General features: G+C 47.2%; 1 protein-coding gene across 1 annotated transcript in view; it reads left to right on the forward strand.

The window, feature by feature from the left end:
• Window positions 1-21756, forward strand: part of LOC102501293 (O-acyltransferase like protein) — a 54439-nt gene that overhangs the window by 25455 nt on the left and 7228 nt on the right. Inside the window, exons 7-11 of the mRNA XM_027769324.1 lie at window positions 5567-5668; window positions 8632-8797; window positions 10305-10384; window positions 18178-18291; window positions 20465-20597. Coding sequence (XP_027625125.1) covers window positions 5567-5668; window positions 8632-8797; window positions 10305-10384; window positions 18178-18291; window positions 20465-20597 — 595 coding nt within the window. The remainder of the gene's footprint in view (window positions 1-5566; window positions 5669-8631; window positions 8798-10304; window positions 10385-18177; window positions 18292-20464; window positions 20598-21756) is intronic.

Raw genomic sequence — 21756 nt, forward strand, 5'->3', positions numbered from 1 at the left:
TCTCTCTCTCTCTCTCCCCCTCCCTCCCTCCCTCCCTCTTTCTCTGGTAAAGATAAATAAATGGATAAATAAATAAAGTCAAATAAACTAATTATTTTTTTAAAAAAATATGTCTTCTCATTCTTTCCATGCCTGCATTGTTTCAGCTGAGAGGCCTGATATTAGTCTAATGGGGTAAACTTTGTAAGTAACTTAACATTTCTCTCTTGCCATTTTTAGAATATTGTCTTTGTCTTTGATTTTTTACCAACTTGCCTTGGAGAGGATCTTCTTATGTTAAATCTACTTGGTGTTCTTTGTATTTCCTGGATTTGGATGTCTGCCCGCCACTCTAAATTTGGGAAGGTTTCAGCTATTATATCAGGAAATAAAATTTCTATGCCTTTACCTGTCTCTTCGCTCTCTGGAATATCCATTATGCAGTATCTAATAATTTAATTTCATTTGGGGTTTCCCCTATGTTAACCTCATTTTTAATGATTATTCTCCTCTTCTCAGTCACTTGAACTAAATCAAAGGTTTGTCTTCAAGGTCAGAGATTCTTCTTCTGCATGGTCTTATCTACTCATAACACTTTTGAGGGAGGTTTTGATTTTCTACACTGTATTCTTTATCTTCAGAAGTTCTGTTTTATTCTTTTACAGGATGTATATCTCTCTTTTTAAAATTTTTTTTTTTAGATTTTTTTGCTATAGGGCACATGCACTCACCAGAAAGACAGAGAGACAGAGAGACAGAAAGCGAGAAATCACCCCCTCAAGGGGGATGGTCACGCTACAATCCTTTCTCTTCCATTCTCCTCTCAGGATCTTGGTCACACATGCCCACACGCCTGGCGTGAGTTTAAATCACCGGATCCAGGACTTGAACCACAGATGGCTACATGGGCGTCCAGTGACATAGCCATTACGCCAACTGCTGGTCCCATGGATATATATCTCTTTATGGAGTTTCTCCTTCAAGTTGTGGAAAGATTTTTCTCATCTTGTAGAACTGGTTGTCTGTTTTCTCTTGCATCTCACTGAGTTTTGCTATGATGAATATTATGAATTATTTTTCAGATATTTCTGTGCTCTCTTGTGTTTTATCCATTTTTGTGAGGAGTTACTGTGTTGTTTTGGGAGGGGAGGTATTTCCTGTTTTTTTTCATATTTCTTGGAGTTCTGTTTTGGATTTTTAGTCATCTGGTGATAGATTCACTTCCTCCTACTTCTTTGGAGCTTATTTCTGTAGTTGTGTGCTCATGCACTTCCCTATGGTGTGTGTTAGCTCTGTGAAGATTTTCTTTTACTGTGGGTGGGAGTGTGGTATCCACAGTGGGAGTTTTGGCTACAGAATTCACAGAAGAGTTTCTCCCCTTTTTCTGCTTGTGGAGGGTAGGAGTTGCAGGGAGATAATTCCTCTAGAGCTTCACTGTCTCTAGATTTGGTTCCTGTATACCTAAGTCTCTCTGGTCCCATTGTGACTGGGAGCTGAGCTTCTTACTCTGAGACTGCAGGAACTGGGATGGTGATTGATGAAGGCCAGGGAAGCTCCTCTTCCTACACTCCAGGCTGGGATGGGGGCGTTGGTAGTCAGCTCAGGGAGGGTGGCCTGTTTCCCTTTTACTCCTGGGTAGGTGGTGGGTAAGGTGGCATCAGAACAGGCTGGGTGGCAATTCCTACCTTCTTAATCTGGGACTACAGGAACCAGAGTAGTGGTTAATGAAGGCCAGGGTAGCCCTTCCTCCCACTGTCCAGGCAGGGCAGGGGACGTTGGTGATCAGCTAACCAAGCCTTCTTTGTACCCATATTTTAAATTAACCTACCCATTATTTTGTCTTCATATTTCCTAATTTATTAATTTTTTTAAACATAGTATAGATGCTACTTTTGATTGATCAATTGATCTATTGTCTATTTGTCTCCACTGGGATCTAAGGCAAAACTTTTCTGTGTTGTGTGTTGTTGAGCTATCAGGGCCTAAAGCAGTGCTAGCCCTAGAGTTCCACTCAATAAATTGTTAAAGTGAATGATTTATTCTTTGTGTCATCCTAAGAGTCTTGTGCAATAGCTTTTTGAGGTAATACAGAGAAAGTTGGGGGGAATAACCTGAGACCTGGCCATTAGGGCAGCAGCTCATGCTGGGGGTTGACCAAGGTGACAACAGAGAATATTTTAGGCAAGCAGGGCAGAGCCTAATATCTGCAGCAAACCCACAAGTCATGTGAACACTGAGCACTTGGCTTTCCATCAGGGTTTAACTGAGTCTCCCTAGGCAGACGAAACAGGAGACCTGGGGTGGTCCTTGGAGGGTGTAAGGACTGCCCACAGAGCCTCAGTAAAAGAGCAGAGCTCTGTTCTTTGCAACACTGGTAAGTAAGAACATGCAAAAAAGACACCATATGCTGGGGTGGGATAGATTGACAGAGTTCCAGGCCCTGTGAGGGAGGCTGGCAAAGAGATCAGAATGGCTGGGAACAAAGCCAAAATTTAATCTGGAGAACAGGAAAGCTGCCACTAGGAAGGAAGGAAGAGAGCATGAAAGGCCACTGGCCATCCCTTGGCCATCAGTGGAATCTGAGATAGAAGAGAACCTGTTGTCTGCCCTGAGATATCCAAACACATTCTAAGGCTATTCAAATTTCAAATGTCCAATAAAACTACAAATACTCAAAGGCCACATGTCATACCTGGGCTGGTCTGGGGCTGGAGTGCAGAGTCTCACACAGTGGTTCTCCAGTATGGGTCAGGGCAGTTACTTGAGCATCACCTGGAAGCTTGATGGAAATGCAAATTCTTCAGCCTCACCCTAGGCCCAGTCAATCAGACTCCGTGGGGTGGGGCCAGGAGTCTGAGCTGTCACAGCCTTCCAGGTGATCCTGAGGCCCACTAAAGTCTGGGAAATGCTATGTGAGGTGGGGCTGAAAGAGTTGAGGGTGACAGAAGAACTCACGGATCTTGATATTCACAAATGAAGAAGTACATTTCCTTTTTTAAAATGATAATTTCTGATGTACATATAGTCTTAGGACATTTTTGTGGGGTACAGTATGGTTTTTAGAGCATGTATTTCAGTGTAATAGTCAGATCAAGGATATAAGCATATTCAGCATCTTCAACATTGAATGTTATGTTGTGTACATTCAATATTTGTTTTTTTTTTTTTTTTGGACGTAAATAGTAGATTGGCAATGACTTTTCTTTCTTTCTTTCTTTTCTTTTCTTTTTCTTTTTTTTTTTTTTTGCCAGGGAGTATGTGTGCTTACTGGAAAGAGACAGAGAGAGAGAGAAAAAGAGAGAGAAATCACCCCGCCAGGGGGTTGGCCAGCTGCAATTCCTTCTCCTCCTCCTTCATTCTCCTCTTGGAATTTTGGGCACGTATGGACATGCACCCGGCCTGCTCTTCAGGCTGCTGGGTCTAGGACTTGAACCATGCAGTCAGCCACGTGGGATCCAGCTGCCTTGGCCATGCGCCAGCTGGCTGGTCAGGGACCTTCTTTATTCTGGTGTGGCACATTGTTCCACAACCAAGTCCTTTTACGTTTTCTTTATCCTTACTACCCGTTTCTCATTGCCAGTTCTCACGACTGTCTTTTTTTTTTCTTTGGTTTTAATTTTGTTATTTAGGATATACATGTATTATTTCATTAAAAATTTCCTTTTGAACAATGGAACCATTACTAATAGTGGTACATAGTACTGACATTATGCTAAGAGCATGAAATGTTTTATCCCAATAAAATATTTCATCATTCTCACGATACTCCTATAAACTTGATATAAAAGTCTCATCCCCATTTTTACACATGGAAAATTTGATTTAGAGATACAGTAATTTACCTAAGTCTGCACAGCTAGTAAGGTTAGAATCAAAATTTAAGTATAGTTTGTTTCATGCTAAAACTGTGTTGTAACCACAGTGCCACTGATGTTTACAGTAAAACCAGACTTTGGATGATCTTTGAGAATACCTAGTTGGTGTCCGTTTTGGAATCCTTCCCTACCTCTCAGGTTGGCTTCACACATCACGACTGCATGGTTTCCTCTTTTCCAGTCTGTTCAGCTGTCTGGGTCCTAGCACCTGATGATTAAGGCCTTGCTCAGACTCTGTTTTCCTCGAGCCTTCCTTGTTGCTCTCTCTTTATGAACTTGGAGGCTGGGCAGTGAACACACACACAGAGTGAGACCTGGGTTTTGCTTAGCAACCACACTGGCAGGAAGTTGCCAGTCACTCTGAAAAGAAAAGGTTGTCATGATTCATTCTCTCTTAAATGAAGAGGAGGCAAGAATTGGAATTGGCTGCCCTCCTTCCACCACTCAGCACTCTCTTTTCAATGTCTCTATAAATTTTGCTTGTATTATAATGAATCTAACTTGCCATTTTCAAAGGAAAATCTAGCAGGCATAGAATAAAGACATTCTCCAACCCTCTGGGATCCCTTCCAGGTCCCACGCAACATGCACAGCCTTGTTTTGCAATAGGAAATACATTTTTTTCCTTAGGGAAAAACTCACAAGGATGACTGTTACAAATATCGAAAGGTTGGGCAACTCTTGCGAACTTGCTTACTATCAAGTCATAACCAGAAGGCGTCACCTTGGTTTCCTTAGCTCAACATTCTGGGCAATGGATTTATCATCAGGATATGTTAGTTAAGAATCCTAACTGTGACCTTGGACAACCCACCTCACAGTCTCTAAGTCTCTATTGGAAAACAGGAATGATAATATCTTTCCTTTTACCCAAGAGGGCCATTTATTCATCTCTTCTACCATTTAATCGACAAACATTTATTGCAAAGTAGTTTGGTATGGTAGGAGAAGCAAAAGCAGCGTATTAGTGAGAGTGCTTTGAAACATGTGGCGCTGTGGAGATGGAAGGCTTGGGTGTTATTATTATAGTTTAAAAGACCAACATGGTAGTCATTAGCATTTTTCAACAAATCCATCTGGCTCTCCACCTCCAGGCACTTGGTAACATTCCACTTTCTTTGTGACCCAGATGGTCCTATTGTGGTTGGGTGGGTGACCTGACAAGTTCTGACCAACAAGTGGTACTTGGGGTTGCCATTATAAGTGCTTTAAACTCTTGGGCTTTAAATATGTTGCCTTCAGCCTAGAGCACATGAGGGTTTCAGATCCTCTAGAACTCTCTTGTTCTCCTCTGTGGTTACTAGTGAACTTTCAGATAGCAGGTGCCCCATCAGCCCAGGACCATAGAAATGAAGATACTGAGCCTTGAGCAACTGACCATGAGTACGTAGTATGAACAAGAAAAAATCCTGTTGTCTTTTCTCTTATTTTTTCTTTCTTTTATCTTTTTTTTTACATGAAATCACTGCATATCATACAGTATACCAAATGAAATTTCCTGTCATGAATACACTGTATATTGGTTCAGTCAAAGACATGACCTGGAGAGCGACTGTGGATACCATGTAGAAACCATTGCTGTTTTAAGACATGGAGGTTCTTTGTCACTGCAGTATAACTTACTCTACCTTGACTGAGCCCATCAAAGTAATCAGCTAGTGAACTGTATTACCGAAAAGTAATTCCTGTAACTATTCTCCATTTTCTCTTAGTGGCTGGCTAAGTGCAAGGTCATTTTTAAAGATCCAACAGAATTCGGACAAAGGAATAACCTCTAAGAATATACTCAGATACTTTTTCAATCGCCTTATAAGGTAAGTTTTTAAATTTCAAATTTGTCAATTCATTCTTCCTTTCCTTTACTATTTTTTTTTTTTTTGGAGAGATTTTTGCTATAGGGCGTGTGCGCTCCCCAGAAAGACAGAGAGAGACAGGAAGTGAGAAATCACCCCCCAGGGGGATGGCCACACAGCAATCCCTTCTCCTCCATTCTCCTCTCTGGATCTTGGGCATGCACGCACACATGCCCAGCATGAGTTTAAGCCGCCGGGTCTGGGACTCGAACAGTGGGCGACTACATGAAAGTCCGGCGACATAGCCATTTCGTCAACTGCTGGTTCCCCTCCCTTTTTTTTTTTAAGAGAGATTTTTGCTATAGAGTGCGCGTGTTTGCCAGAGAGACAGAGAAGACAGACAGAAAGTGAGAAATCATTCCCCAGGGAGGATGGCCATGATGCAATACCGTCTCCTCTATTCTCCTCTTGGGATCTTTGGCATGCATGCACATGCACCCAGAGTGTCACCGGATCCGGGACTCAAACCACGGTCAACTGCATGGGAGTCAAGTGATTTAACTATTATGCCATCTGCTGGTACCTCAATTCATTATTTCTATGAAATAATTTATTATTTTTCAGTGTTTAAACCTCTTTTGAATAAATAGCAGTTGTTTCTACATAGAAAAATAAACCAGAAGAAATAGTTTTCATCCTTAAATATAGTTGAGTTTTTTGGTGGTTCAAATTCTGGTTGGACAAATACATGGAATTTGGTATCTTCTACTGGCAAAAACATCGCTTTTCCTCAGCAGGGCAATAAACATGCTGGGCAGTAAACATAGATGGGCAGCAGGTGGCAATAAACACATTGTCAGGTTTCCACGGACCCTGCATTCCACAGGAGGGTTGGTATGCCTGCAAACAAGTAGTAATTTGGATCCTGTAAGTCGGAGTACTAATGGTCATGATAAAAATAAGATAAAGCATGACAAGAGAGGAGGTGGTGAAACTTGAGACCGTGGTCCTTCTGCACGGAGGTGGAGGGTCTCCTGTGGGAAGGTGTGGTTAGTAGACGCAGAAGGGATTACTGTCCAGGGGCAGAACCCAGAATGGTGATGACAGAGTGGCAGTGATGCAATGAGACAGTCAAAGACACAGGAGAAAAGAAAACCACCAGAGGCCCCAGACCCAGAGCCTACATTGAACAATTCCCCAAGGGAGAGGGTGGTAAGGGGTGGAGATGCTGCCGGTGCTCCCTCCTGGGGGCGCTGACTGCAGTGCTGCCTGTCAGGGGAGCTGAGCTGGGGCTGACTTACTCTCCTCGGGGAAAGTAGGTGACAGACGGTGAGAAAGGTGGCCCAGGGGGTAGAGGCAGAGGCCTATGGGAAGAGCTGTCAGCTAACGTGGCAGGACCCAGGACCCAGGGAGGCCTGGGAGGTCGCATCCTGAGACAGTCACCTGCTTTTTCTTTCTGACATTGATCAACAGTTCCATCTTTTCTCCTCTCAAGCCCCATTGCCCTCCCACCCACTGGAAACTCTGGAGGAGGCCATCATTGTGGGGAGGGCAGGAGGGCCAGCGGGTCTAGGTCCCTGTGCAGACCTGAGGCTTGGCGCTGGTACACGGCCCTGAGTCTGGGTGGAGACACTCCAAGTCCTGCTGGTTCCCATCTGCCACCCCCAGTCCCAGATGTCTGAGGTGCTGCTGGGCAGCTTCTTCTGCCCTAGTTGAGTGAAACCTACTCTGAATTCCAAGATTCATTCCTTGAAAAGAATGCCCTGACCCCAGAATCCAGGCCAAAATTGGATATGCCTCCCTGCTGCAAACTCACCTCTAAACTCTAGATCTGCACCACCCAATGAGCAGCCTCCCAGGCATAGTGGCCCGCTGAGATGTGCCGGGTATGCAAAGAACACCCGGGGCACTGATGACTTGGGAAAAGAATACAGAATAGAAGCTAACTCGTTCTTTTTTGAAATATTGGTGACATGTTTGAAATTCTAATGTTTTGGATATATTGGGTTAAATAAATGGTGTTAAACTTCATTGTACCTGGGGCCAGCGGGTGGTGGTTAAGGCACTAGACTCCCACATGGTTGACCGCAGTTTGAGTCCTGGACCCAATGGCTCAACTCTTACTCCGGGCATGTGTGTGCGCATGTCCAAAATCCTGAGAGGAGAAGGATTGTGGCATGGCCATCGTCCCTGGGGGTGATTCGTCACTTTCCCTCTCTTTGTCTCTCTCCAGGGAGTGCACATAGCCTACATAAAAAAATAAAATAGAATAAATAAAATAAAAATAAAAATAAAAAAGCTTCGTTATACCTGTACCTGTTCCTTTTTACTTTTCAAAATGTGGCTCCTGGAAAGTATGAAACAGGCGGAAGACGTGGTTCTCCTTCTCCTCCATTGAACACTCTCGTGTCTTATTTACCGTCTTGGCAACTGCTTACATCCTGTTTGGAAGGAGGGAGGGCCTGAAGGGGGGAAGGGAGGAATGAGGTAAGGGAGGGGGAGAGGCGAGAGAGGGAGGAAAGCGTTTCCATTGAGTGAGGCCTGTGCAATGAACACGAACTGGGGCCAGGTCTCAGCGCGGCTGTGTGCTTGGGCAACCACCTTGGGCAGGACACCCGGACTCCTCACAGCTAAAATTTCCTCAGCAGCATGACGGAGGTGATGGCTACGTGACAGGATGGTTTCGAGGTCTAGACACATCTACAAAGCTCTTAGCGTAGTGGCTGACATCCATGACTTGCTCAGTAAGTAGCAGTAGTCGTGGAGCCGCAGCACCCGAGCCAGCACACGATGGGTGCTGAGGAGACGACCTCGAACCCATGACTGCATGCGTGTGTGAGGAGGGGTAGGCAGGGCTGGCAGTGGGCCACCCCTGCACTCTGTTGGAGAGCCTCTTTGCCCCGAGGTCAGGCACCCACTTAGGGACTGAGTGGACCTCTGCCCTTTCAGAAGGGTCACTTTCTGTCCTGGTTCTCTCCCGCCAGGCTGCAACCTCTTCACTTGTACTCGGTGTGCTTGGTGGTGGGGTTGTTCCCTCTCGTGCCCTGGGGACCTGTGTGGGAAGTGCCCGAATTCCACTGGGCTAACTGCCGGCAGGCCTGGTGGACAAACCTGCTGCTGCTGAATGACTTCGCATCGGTTCGGAATGCGGTGAGTCCCTAGCTTGGGGCACCGAGGGGGCAGACGGCAGACGAAGGCCAATGCAGCGTCTCACTTCGTGTGGTTTGCTGAACTCTCCAAGGGCCGACCAGAGTCCACTCCACTTTCTTCTGGTGCATTCTCTGGAGTAACAGTGATCTAGTAAGATGGTTGTGGGTGGGAGACCAGCCCCTTGTCATGGGGTAGGGGGAATCCCACCAGTCTATGCAGGGCCAGGGGCTGGGAAGAGCAAAGAGGGGAGCCCAGCAGGGACCAGGGGGGACAAGCATCTCAGTGCATTATAGTCCCTGTGCCTGTCCATGTCACCCCAGGGGGAAAGGACAGTTTCTCCACCTGTGCATGGAAGGCCTGTGGGAGAACTGGAACGTCGCACCACACAGTCACTGTGTTGAACCCTGCTCAAATTCAAGCCAGACCTCACAGAGTTGACATATAATGTCGTGGCTTCCCCAAGGCTCCAATCTCCTCATAATGAACTTGGAGCCAATGGAAGGGAAATAACTGTGATTAAGTCATGCCTCTGGTTCTGCACATGCCTCGAAAGCAAGCTGAAAAGACAATCCCTAAAACACGGTGGTCTCTAAATATCACAGGTGCCCACTTACCAACTGGACAGCCGCCTTCCGTTCTCAGATGCCGGCAGCACCAGCAGGGTGCAGTCCTGGTTCGCTGCCTCCAGGTGGGATGCACCCTCAGAGAGCCTGTGTAGACCGGGACCCACAGGGGAAATTGGAACTGTTCTCCTAGATGCAGACAATCTTGGGCATTTGTGGGAATCAGTGGCAAAGACACAAGCCAGTGGCCTCTCTGAGGTAAAGCCCTCCTTGAAAACAGGGCCCTCCAGCCTGGACCCTCTCACAGCTTCTTCCCACTGTGAGAACCTCTCTACCTGCAGGCAGAGCTGCACCTCCTGTTGCATGTGTCTAGGCTCACGTGGATCCAAGGAGCCCATGAACAGAGAGAATAGCCTCCGGGAATGTTTTCACGTATAGGAAACGGCTTCTTTTGCTCAAGCATGGATGGGCTATGGACCGATGTGGCTTTGGCCAGGCACCCCCATGGCAGTCATGCCCGAGAATTCACAAAGCTCATCTGAACCAGGGCTTGGTTCTGAGGGAACATGTCCGCTCCACCTGGTGTTGGCAAGGAAGAGCAATGCCACCCCTCCGAGCTCTCACTGCCCCATAACGACCATGACCTATTACATCCTGCAACATGATAGAGTTCAGCCCCCACAATTGCTCTAGAATGAACTAGCATTGCTCTAAAAAAAGAGAGAGAGAGAGGAAATTGGTCTGAATCTCCCTTTTGTACCCACTAGGGTAATAATACCTATTACAGGCTAATTACAAAGACTGGTGCGATGAGGGATCGGGAGGATCTCTTCAATTTCCTTCCTCCCTCTGCTCCTACTAAATTCTGCCTCCTAGCCAGCAGGAGAGACGGGGGAGCAGACCTGTCTGGAAGGAATGAAGTAACGCCGCTGCTCTCTTTCCAGTGCAACGGCTGGACGTGGTACCTGGCCAATGACTTCCAGTTCCATCTCACGGCACCGGCCATTGTCTTCATCCACGGCAAGTGAGTCTAACTGGGACAAGGGCATGTGGCCTCTTTCATAAAATTCTTAGAAAGTTCTTTGGCTTGGTGCAGAACACAGTTTTTTCTTTCTTTATTTAAGCTTTATTTTAAAAATTATTTATTTAATTTTATTTATTATTATTATTTTAAAATTTGCTATAGAGCACATGCATTCATGAGAGAGAGAGAGAAAGAGAGAGAAAGTGAGAAAACAAGCTGCCAGGTCTGGGACTCAAACCTCTGTCAGCCATATGGGAGTCCAGTTCCTTTACCACTACTCCACCTGCTGGCTCTCAGAACTTTCTAAATTTAGGAAATTAACTTTTCAGAAAAGTAAACACTGAATCTTCTTTTTTTAAATGAATTATTTATTAATTTTACTTGTTATTATTTGTCTTTTAATTTGACCAGAGGGAGACAAAGAAATAAAGAAAGAGAGAGAGTGTGAGAAAGCAAGCTGCCAGGTCCAGGACTTGAACCACAGTTGGTCATGTAGGAGTACAACGCCTTAACCACCACGCCATCTGCTTGCTCCTATTATTTAGTTTTTAATTTGATCAGAGAGAGACAGAGAAAGGGGAAGTGAGAAAGCAAGCCACCAGGTCTGGGACTCAAACCGTGGCCAGCCATGTGGGAGTCCAGCACCTTAACCACTGTACCACCTGCTGGTCCCAACACTGAATCATCTACTGCCTGCCTTCTTCGATGTTCTCTTCCAATCTTTGCTGTACAGTTAGTATGTGATTTTGTAGAATTATAATCAATTTGTATGTAGTAATAGTGTTCAGCTTTTTCTTTTTTTTTGAGTGAGATTTTTGCTATAGGGCACGCGCACTCGCCAGATAGACAGAGAGAGACAGAGAGATAGAAAGCGAGAAATCACCTCCCGGGGGGAGGGCGTCAGCCATATGGGAGTCCAGTGCCTTTACCACTACTCCACCTGCTGGCTCTCAGAACTTTCTAAATTTAGGAAATTAACTTTTCAGAAAAGTAAACACTGAATCTTCTTTTTTTAAATGAATTATTTATTAATTTTACTTGTTATTATTTGTCTTTTAATTTGACCAGAGGGAGACAAAGAAATAAAGAAAGAGAGAGAGTGTGAGAAAGCAAGCTGCCAGGTCCAGGACTTGAACCACAGTTGGTCATGTAGGAGTACAACGCCTTAACCACCACGCCATCTGCTTGCTCCTATTATTTAGTTTTTAATTTGATCAGAGAGAGACAGAGAAAGGGGAAGTGAGAAAGCAAGCCACCAGGTCTGGGACTCAAACCGTGGCCAGCCATGTGGGAGTCCAGCACCTTAACCACTGTACCACCTGCTGGTCCCAACACTGAATCATCTACTGCCTGCCTTCTTCGATGTTCTCTTCCAATCTTTGCTGTACAGTTAGTATGTGATTTTGTAGAATTATAATCAATTTGTATGTAGTAATAGTGTTCAGCTTTTTCTTTTTTTTTGAGTGAGATTTTTGCTATAGGGCACGCGCACTCGCCAGATAGACAGAGAGAGACAGAGAGATAGAAAGCGAGAAATCACCTCCCGGGGGGAGGGCCATGCCACAATCCCTTCTCCTCCATTCTCCTCTCGGGAGCTTGGGCACGCACGCACACGCACCCAGTGTGAGTTTAAGCCACCGGGTCCAGGACTCGAACCGCGGTCGACTAACGTGGGAGTCCAGCGACATAGCCATTACAACAACTGCTGGTCCCGAGTGTTCAGCTTTTTCTATTTAGCTGTAAACACTCCCACACACTGACATACCCTGTATACCTGTCAGTGTTAGAACTGATAATACCATTTATATGGTTGGGCCTCCAGACTGTGTCTAATTTTTCATGATTATAGAAGGCATCACAATGAATGTCTTTGAATGCACCATTTCTCTTAGTTACTTCCTGGGGGCTTATCTAAGTGGAATCACTACGTCAAAGGGCAGGAACAATTTTGTGGTGCTGGTTACACAGGGAGAGATTGCGCTCTAGGAAGAGTGAGGTAATTTCCAGCACCGTCGGTCATTTATCAGGGTTCCTGCTTTCCCATGCTGCCTACCTGCCACCTCGACTTTTGTTAGATTTAGGAACACTTTTAGGGCCTCAGTAAGTCATGGGGAGATTTATCATTTGTGGGTTCTCCATGCTATATTTTTAAAAAAACCTTATTATACTTTTTTGTTAAAATACGTGTTTAATTTAAGAAATATTGAAAACTATGAGGATTGGGACCAGCAGTTAGTGTAATGGCTATGTCACTGGACCCCCACGTAGTCGACCACGGTTCGAGTCCCAGACGCGGTGGCTTAAAACTCACGCCGGGCACATGTGCATGCGTGCCCAAGATCCCATCTTGCCATTATTAATATTTCAGTACATATCTTTTTGTTATTTTTCCTGCCCAGCTTTTTTTTTTTTTGAGAGGTTTTCACTATAGAGCGCGTGCGCTTGCCAGACAGACAGAGAGAGACATAGAGACAGAAAGCGAGAAATCACCCCCCAGGGGGGATGGTCACGCCACAATTCCTTCTCCTCCATTCTCCTCTAGGGATCTTGGGCATGCACACACACGCGCCCGGCGTGAGTTTTAAGCCACCAGGTCCGGGATGTGAACCGCGGTCAACTACGTGGAAGTCCAGCGACATAGCCATTACCCTAACTGCTGGTTCCCCCTGCCCAGCTTTTGATGCACGAAAGCATTTTGCATGTATACCTTAGTATCTTTCTTTTATTAGTTTTATAAAAAGTGCTTTTCTCTACATTATTAACATTATTGTTACTTTTTAACTTGCTGAGGGCACATGCATTTGCCAGAGACAGAGAGACAAAGAGAGAGACACATAGAGAGAGAGAGAGAGACAGAGAGGGAAAGTGAGAAAGCACCCCTCCATGCCCCCATGGGTCATGGGCGTGCTACAATCTCTTCTCTTCCATCTCCTTCCCATCGGGATTTTGAGTATGTACATATAGGTGCATTGCATGCTTTTCTTCAAAAAAATTATTTTATTATTATTATTTTTTTAGATTTTGTTTTAGGGCACGCGTGCTCACTGATAATGACAGAGAGAGAGAGAAAGTGAGAAAGCTACCAGGTTTGGGACATGAGCAGGGGTCCGCCATGTGGGAGTCCAGCGTCTTTGACCACCATGCCACCTGCTGGGTTCACACTGCATGTTTCTCAAGCCACTAGGTCTGAGACTGAAACTGCACAGCCAGCCTTGAGGGATCTAGCTACCTCAACTGCCAGGCCATAGGGTGGCCCTTTGTGTTTTTTCAGTGTAAACATAACTTCCATTTCATGAACAAACTATAATTTATTTATGTATTCTTCTATTGTTAAATACTTGGATTATTTCCAGCTTCATGACTTTAAAGAATAATGGTCTGGTGAGTATTTTCACGGTGACACCATTTATCTCCAACTCTGCTGTTTGTCTAGAACACATTTCCTTAAGAGGAATTACTGGGTCAAAGGACATGAACCTCTTTTGGGATCTTGGATCATGATGATAAATTACTTTCCTTAAAGGTTGTATCAACAATGTCGGTACAAGAGTGAGGCCTCTTCCCCAGAGGTCCGGTCAGCCAGGCTCACCACCCTCCTGGCCAACTCATTTAACCATTGCCAATATGGAATATTAATAATAAAACAAAACAAAATGCAAATCTTGTCATTTAGCTATGCAAAAAAAATTCATTTTCTTTACGTCTAACTTGTGAGTTTCTGACTGTAGGGACAGAGCTAGGTCGCAACCACGCTCTATTTCATGGTTACCTGTTCATATTCTTTGCAGGGCAGACATTGAAATCTCAGGCTGACTCACTATCCATTCTCCTTTTTATTTATTTATTTTTTTTAAGAGGTGTTTTTTTTTGTTTTTTGTTTTTTGTTTTTTCCGCTATAGGTCATGTGTGCTCGCCAGACAGACAGAGAGAGACATAGAGACAGAAAGCGAGAAATCACCCCCCAGGGGGGATGGTCACGCTGAAATCCCTTCTCCTCCATTCTCCTCTCGGGATCTTGGGCACGCACGCACACACGCCCGGCGTGAGTTTTAAGCCACCGGGTCCGGGACGCGAACCGCGGTCGACTATGTGGGAGTCCAGCGACACAGCCATTACGCTAACTGCTGGTTCCCCTCACTGTCCATTCTGATGGGGGGGAGTAAGCAGAGACTGTGAGGGAGAGTCTGGGTGCTGGGTGGGCGGGGCCTGTACATACGGTGCTGCTGAGAGGTGAGGCCAAGTCCACCCCATCCCTGAAACAACAGCATCTCCATCTAACACCTGATTTTCTCAGAGGGTGTACACTTTCTGATAGCAACATAGAACTGATAAAAGTACATGAGGAACAAGGGAGATTATAAAACTTTAATCATTCTTCTTAGGTTGGGACTCAAGCTTTTTTTTTTTTTTTTTTTTTTTTTTTTTTTAATAAAAGAGATTTCAGAATGTCCTCTGTACTCTGTAGGAAGACCGACTACGCCGAGTCTCGCTGACTTACACCCACATCTTGCTGGGGAGATCCACTGAGAGCCACTGGAATTCGGATTACAGTGACCTCCTCTCACTCTAACAGGGGACCATGAAAGGAGGGTGGAATAGAGAGCCCTGCCTTAGGGACCTTGAGTGATCACCCCCAAGGGGTCCCTAGAGAGGGTAGCTGATGACCCCATGCACCCCTGGGTCCCAGTCCCTCCTGCTGCCAGGCCAGGAGCTCCCAGAGCAGGAGATAAGTGGTGCTCAGACCTCCGGGGCTCCCTTGGGGTAGGACACTCAACCTGCAAGGCGGTCAGACCCCAGAAGCTCCCTCAGGGAGGTGTTGCAGCCAGGTCCAGCTGAGCCTTGGCTAACTGGACCTCCGGGGAAAGGGCCTTGCTCTGCAGTGAGTGCCTGCAGAGACAGGTGGGCAGACAAGGCCTCAGCAGGCCCTGCAGTTCTGGCAGGGAGGAAAGGCAAGCTCAGCAGGCTTCCTTGGAGGTGACACTTGGAGTTTGATGCCCACACTGGTCCAGGTACTCAGGGAGGAAGGGCAAGAGCAACCCATGGGGCAGTCCTGGCCAGGCTGCAGGGACTGACAGCACTCATAGAGGCAGCCCGGACCTTCAGGCCAGAGAGAAATGCTCTCTGCTCTTCCTTCCTCGTGCTGGGCAATGGCCTCTGGACGGGCCTTTCTGAGGGACGAACAGGCAAGACAACGGGGCTGGGGGTCAATGGTGGACGCTGGCCCCTTCTCTGTTCCATCGTCCTGGTAGCAGTTGCCCCACAGAGCTAGAAAGCAGCACTGCTAGTCTGAGGGTGCCAGGGAGCCATCCAGCACCTGCCGGCTGTGCGGTGGCCAGAGGTCCTGATCAGCAAGTTGGACCCAGGAAAGCCAGGACCAACAGGAGATATGGTGGGGCCTATGTCCTTTCTGATCCTCATACCTCCTGTCTGGTCATGTTTCTGTAATTCTGCATTGGGGCTGCCATAACTAAGAGCCACAGGTTGAGTGGTTTAAACAGCACTTTATTTCTTTACAGTTCCAGAGACCAGAAGGCCAAGATTAAGGTATCAGCAGGCGGGAACCAGCAGTTAGCATAATAGCTATGTTTCTGGACTCCCACGTAGTCGACCGCAGTTCGCGTCCCGGACCTGGTGGCTTAAAACTCACACCGGGCGCGTGTGCGTGCGTGCCCAAGATCCCAAGAGGAGAACGGAGGAGAAGGGATTGTGGCGTGGCCATCCCCCCTGGAGGGTGATTTCTCGCTTTCTGTCTCTCTGTCTCTCTCTGTCTGTCTCTCTGTCTCTGTCTGTCTGTCTGGCAAGCGCACGTGCCCTATAGTGAAAAATCTCTCCAAAAAAAAAAGGTATCAGCAGGCTTGGTTTCTCCTGAGACCTTTCTCCTTGACTTATAGATGTCTTCTCCTTGTATCCTCCATGTCTCCTGTGTGTGTTTGTGTCCAAATTTCCTCTTTTTATAAGGACACCAGTGGTATTGAATTAGGGCCCATCCCAATGACCTCATTTAACCCTGATTCTTCTTCAAAGAGTTTCTCCAAATTTACATTCTACAGGACTGAGGGTTAGAACTTTCATACACTTGAGGTTCTTTGACCTTGACACAATCCAGCTCCTAACCCTCCATGTCAGGAAGCTTTATTTGTTGAGTTAAAATGGTGGTTAGCTTGGAGACTTGTCTGACCGAGTGAGTACCAGGGACTGAGCTCAAGCCCCCTCCCCCGCCCCCAGGAAGTTGGACAAATATTGACTTGGGTGAATGTGGGTTTTTCTTGGATGGCTTAACCACCCACCTAGGACAATGAGTTCTTAGTTCTCATTTCCTCCCAGTGTATGCCTGGCTAGGAGTGTCCTGTGACTAAGGAACCTTGGCCCCAATGCCACCATCTTTCCTAAAGGCTGTCGTGAAGGTAGAGTTCAATCCCTCAGCTAAAAGCCAACACTATCCAGACCATGACTATGCAAATACATTTAGCTTCTATGTGGAGGGGAGTATAAAAGGTAGAATCTTTTCTCTCCAGAGTGTACATGTATAGAATGCCAGTAGAATCTAGAGTCCAGTCATTTAAGGACAGATATAGAAGGCTTGGCAAAAGTAATGATAAAATACAGTATTATTTTCATACCGTCCCCTACCCTCTCTCATGGCAGACATTACCAATCAATCACAGCCCCATGGAGTTAGGGTTCATCCTCTTCCCCAAACATTAAGCTAGAACTGGCACTCTGGATGAAAACTGTTTGCTCTCTCTACCACTACAGTGACACTTGAATAGTTAATTTCATCCCACTCCCTCATGAGAAACCATGGTAACTTCAAGCATTGCCCAGGACTGTCAAAGGCATCACCCAGGCGGGGCTGTGCCTGGGTAATTTTGTGCCAGCATTCAGCATTCCTCGTACACCACTGCAGATCCTCAGTCCCAGCCCTCACTATCTTGGCCAGGTGTAACCAGGCAGCGCCTCCCTCTGAGCCATGACCCCAAATCTCTGGTTCCTTGCCCCAGGACCTCAGTACCACAGCAGTCACCTTCAGGGACCTCCTAGTGTCTCATATGTACTATCCCAAAGTGTGGAGGAATTAATTTGTGTGGGACCACCTTTGACTCAGGAGGACAGAAGACAGTGGGAAAATGCTTCCTCCTTCAATCCCCCAGACCATTTTAAGGTATATTTCATAAGGCTCTGCAGAACATTCTAGAATTGAGCATTGGCCATCTTGATAACACCTCCTCTTAGAGGCTTTCTCTGCTTCCCTGTTCATTTTCCTACTCCTCATTTCTAATCCCACATGAGCTACCTACACCAGACACTGGTCTCAGACTCTGCTTTCAGGTATGTGCGGAAAGGGGACAGTCAGGTCCCTTTCTCCTCTGTCTTCCCTCCCCTGGGCTTGGAGTGGGCGCCCGTGTCCATCCTGCCTCTTACTGTTCATGACTCTCCTAAATCAACAGCCACTTACGTCTGCATAGTGTTCCCAGTGACAAGGGACACCTGCAAACATGGTCTCATTTCCAGCGGCACAGTACGCTTCAGGGTGGGGCAGGCAAGGATGCTTTGCTATCCCCTTCTAGTTGAGGAAACTCGAGTTCAAGGCTCTGCCTAGGAGCACAGCCAGTAAATGGTCAAGTCCGAAGGCTCTCGGGCACTCCAGCCCCAGCCCAGCTCTCCCCATCAGCTGTCTCAGAGCAGGGCCAGCGGGGGCTTCCGCAGCTGTCAGGGTTTCAAGCCTTTCTGCTCATAAATGCTGTGGTGAAGGAGCTCAAGGCGCTCCCCTCCGTGTGCTCTCTCCTTTGCAGAAATAGACGTGTCCTCGTCCTGCTCGGAGCCGTGCTGCTCTTGGCGTCTTCCGCTGCCTCTGCTCTGCTCACACTGGCTTATAAACTTCCGGTGGCAGTTCCATCAGAAGTCAGGTAAAGTGGCCCTGCAGCCTGCCCTCTGTCCCTTCCCTGCCCTCACAAGGGCCAAGACCTCCCAGGGAGGGCTGCTGAGAGTCAGGCTGTTTGTATAGTGCCCTCGGCCTGTGGAAAAACGGGGTGGGAAACGTTTGGCCTGCTTAGGAAAGTCGATTGCATTTTTGTTTCCAAACTTCCGAACCCTTCAGTTTGCATTGGGGATCCGGGCTCACCGACTGCGCAGTGAAATGCTTCTCGGAGGGCAGGAGCGCCCCCTCGTGGCTGTATTGTTTATCCTCGGCCAGTCGCAGCTTGGAAGCTCCATTGTGAGGCGGAGGGATGGAAACTTGAGACAAGTTGGGGTTAGCTTTCAAAGTCACAGAACTAGAAAGTAGCATAGGTGTGATTTGAACCTAGGATCTTACCCACAATGCTATTTTTGCCTTCTCCATAAGGTAGGTATTCCGATTCTTCCTGATGTCTGCTCCATATTTCACATGAAGAACCGGTCTCATTGACAACTGACCTCCTCTCAATTTGGCGGTCGGAGTGACCCAAATGAAAACCAGAGCGTGTCAGTCATCTGCTCAGGTTCCTCCGGTGGTCACCTGGCCTCATCACTCACCTCTTACTTACTGACTCTGTGGCTTCCTTTCCTCTCAACGCCCCAAGCACTCTATCCCCTCAGCGTTTTTGTGCTCGCTCTTCCCTCAGCCTAGAACGTTCTTCCTGAGGGTCTAGTCTTGGCAGGACTTTCTCCTTCACTTCCCTCAGGTATCTATGCAAATGTCAGCTTCTTGGGGCAGCCTGTGCTGACCTCCCAATGCAAAAGAACTCAGAACTGTGTCTGGTATGTAAGGAGATTTCAAAACGTTTGTGGGAAGATAGACTCAGAACCTCTGTGGTGTGGGCTGGTGGCCAGGGCATCTAAGTGTGTAGCCAGGGACGAGGGTCCCACAGTAGCCCTCAAGATCCTCTCCCTCCTCTAACCATTGTGCATGGTTGGTTAAGGAAGGATCATGAGATCACTGCTTGTGGGCCTAGGGGATTCAGAGTGGAGAGTACTTTTAGCTTCAGTGAAGAACAGAAATCAATTTAAAGCACGGGTTCTCAGTCTGGGCCACCCTTTGACGGCCCAGAAGAACTTTAAAAATGCAACTCCCTGGCCTCACCCCCAGAGATAATGATTCAGTGGATCTGAGTACAGCCCAGACACCTCCATTAGGAATGCATTCCGTTCATTGCAGGCATTTCCTTTGCCTCCAGAGGTACTGCCCAAAGAGGGTCTAGTGGCAGGACACCCTTTGGGCAGCACCTCTCAAACTTCTGTGTTCCTCAAGGTCACCTGGAGGGTTTGTGACAATAGATGGCTGGCTGGATCATTGTCAGAGCCTCTAATTCTGTAGGCCTGGGGTCGGGCACACGAATTGGGGCTCCTCATAAGTTCTTAGGTGATGCTGCTGTTGATATCAGGGGCCATACCCTGGAAACCACAGCTTCTTTGGTTTCTTCTCAAGAGCCTGGTCTGGGGGCCAGCAGATGGCGTAGTGGTTACATCGCAGGACTCCCACATGGCCCACTGTGGTTCAAGTCCTGAACTCCATGACTTGAAAATCACACTGAGTGCATGTGCATGTGTGCCCAAGATCCCAGGAGGAGAATGAAAGGGAAGGAATTGTGGTGTGGCCATCAGCCCTGGGTGGTGATTTCTCACTTTCCTTCTCATTGTCTCTGTCTCCTCCACCCCACCCCCAAGAGCGCATGTGTCCTAAGGCAATACACCTCTTACAAAAATAAATAAATGAAAGGAGAGAGAGAGAAAAAGAGCCTGGTCTGGACTCTCAGAAGTTCTCTCTCAGAACTGTCTCTATCCTTGGCAGTACTGGGGTCCCTTCTGCGTGCCACGTTTTAGAACTGTCCTGACACATCGGCCATCAGAAACAACATGAACTCGGTCATCACAGTCTCTCAGGATCCAGGGTGGGGAGCCCAAGGTTAGTCTGGAATTTGAATGAGCCAGCTGCACCCTTGGCAGGATCATGAGATGGCTGCTTGTGGGTCATTACTGAGGAAATGAACCAATGTACCCCAAAGCTGAACTTGTCAAATATCCCAATGGGCATCTCAGAGATTCCCTTTTCAAGGCCCAGATCAAACATAACCTTCTGCTTTATTTCCTTGTATTTTTCAGTGAAAATGTGGCCACATTGTATTTCTCAGAGTATTACACCAAGCCCTATTGCCGATTCGGGCCATTCCTTGTGGGGATCTTTCTGAGCCTTTTCATGCACCAAAACCCCCAGGCCAGCGTTCTCAAGACCAAGGTATGGTTTCCCCGTGCCGTACCATGAGGACATGGGTCTGGCTGGGCGGGTGTGGCCCTCTGGCCAGGCCCTTCTAATGCCATGGGCAGGAGGAGTCAGACTTCATTGTCTCATAGGTTGTTATTAATATCTCTTCATGCTAAAGAAAAAGGACGGTGTTTTCATCCAGAGCCCAGCTGTCTGCAGGGCTACTCAGCTCCCCTTCCGAAGGTCCATATTTGAACACAGAGAAGGCAATCTCGGAGACGTTCACTGGAGTCATCAGCAAATCCAAAGGCAGATTTGGGACACGTGTCCATTTCCTCAGCCCCTTCTACCAAACTCTTGGCTCAGACCCGAAGAAACCACTGATATGGGAAAACACGCCGCATGGCCAGACCTTCCTCTGGAAGGGTAGAGTGAGCTGGGCTGGATTTTAAGCAGTGTATGTGGCCTGATTTCCACAGATAAGATTCTTGGTCAGATGTGGTGTTTCCATGTGGGAACAGAGTGTGAGGTATCAATACTTTCTTGTTTCCTCACCAGAGAAAATATTAGGCCAAATGGTCACCAAGGTCCACTTTGCTCTCTGGGGACCCTGTTTTCCTGCTGGCTTTCAACCTGCATGGAGCCAAGTAGTGGGAGAATCACCTTCAAGGTGGCCGAGCCCACGGTCCTTCTACCTCTCGACCTCCATTATGGCAGTCACTGTGGTTCGCCTTCCGACCTCACTGCTCGGCCAGAAACCTGCTTTCATCTGATGGCTTCCTTCTCTCTCGTCCATATCCAGTCAGCCACCAGGCCCTGCTGGTCGCTTTTCCTGTCGTCCTGTCCTAACCTCTCCAGCTGACCATGTGCAAGGTCTTCTCATTGATTGCAGGCACTGCATTTGCTCTTAGTCTCATTGATCTCAAATCCACTCTTGGATGATCTATTTAAAACACCACCTTGGCCATGTCCTTGAATGGCACAAAGCTGCTCAATGGCTTCCTTTTCTTCTCTAGGAGAAGGCTTGATTTGCTCAGCAAGGCCCTCAAGGTCCCCACGCTGTGGCTCTGTTTCTGAGTTCACTCTTCCATTCTCCATTGCTCCCACCACTTTATGACGCGGTGACCAGGGCGTAGCTGTGTGCCATAGGCTCTCACATTTGGGGGGGGGGGGCACAACCAACCCAGGCGCC

The sequence above is a fragment of the Tupaia chinensis genome, unplaced genomic scaffold (genome assembly GCF_000334495.1).
Source record: "Tupaia chinensis unplaced genomic scaffold, TupChi_1.0 Scaffold000012_1, whole genome shotgun sequence".
Classification (NCBI taxonomy): Eukaryota; Metazoa; Chordata; class Mammalia; order Scandentia; family Tupaiidae; genus Tupaia; species Tupaia belangeri.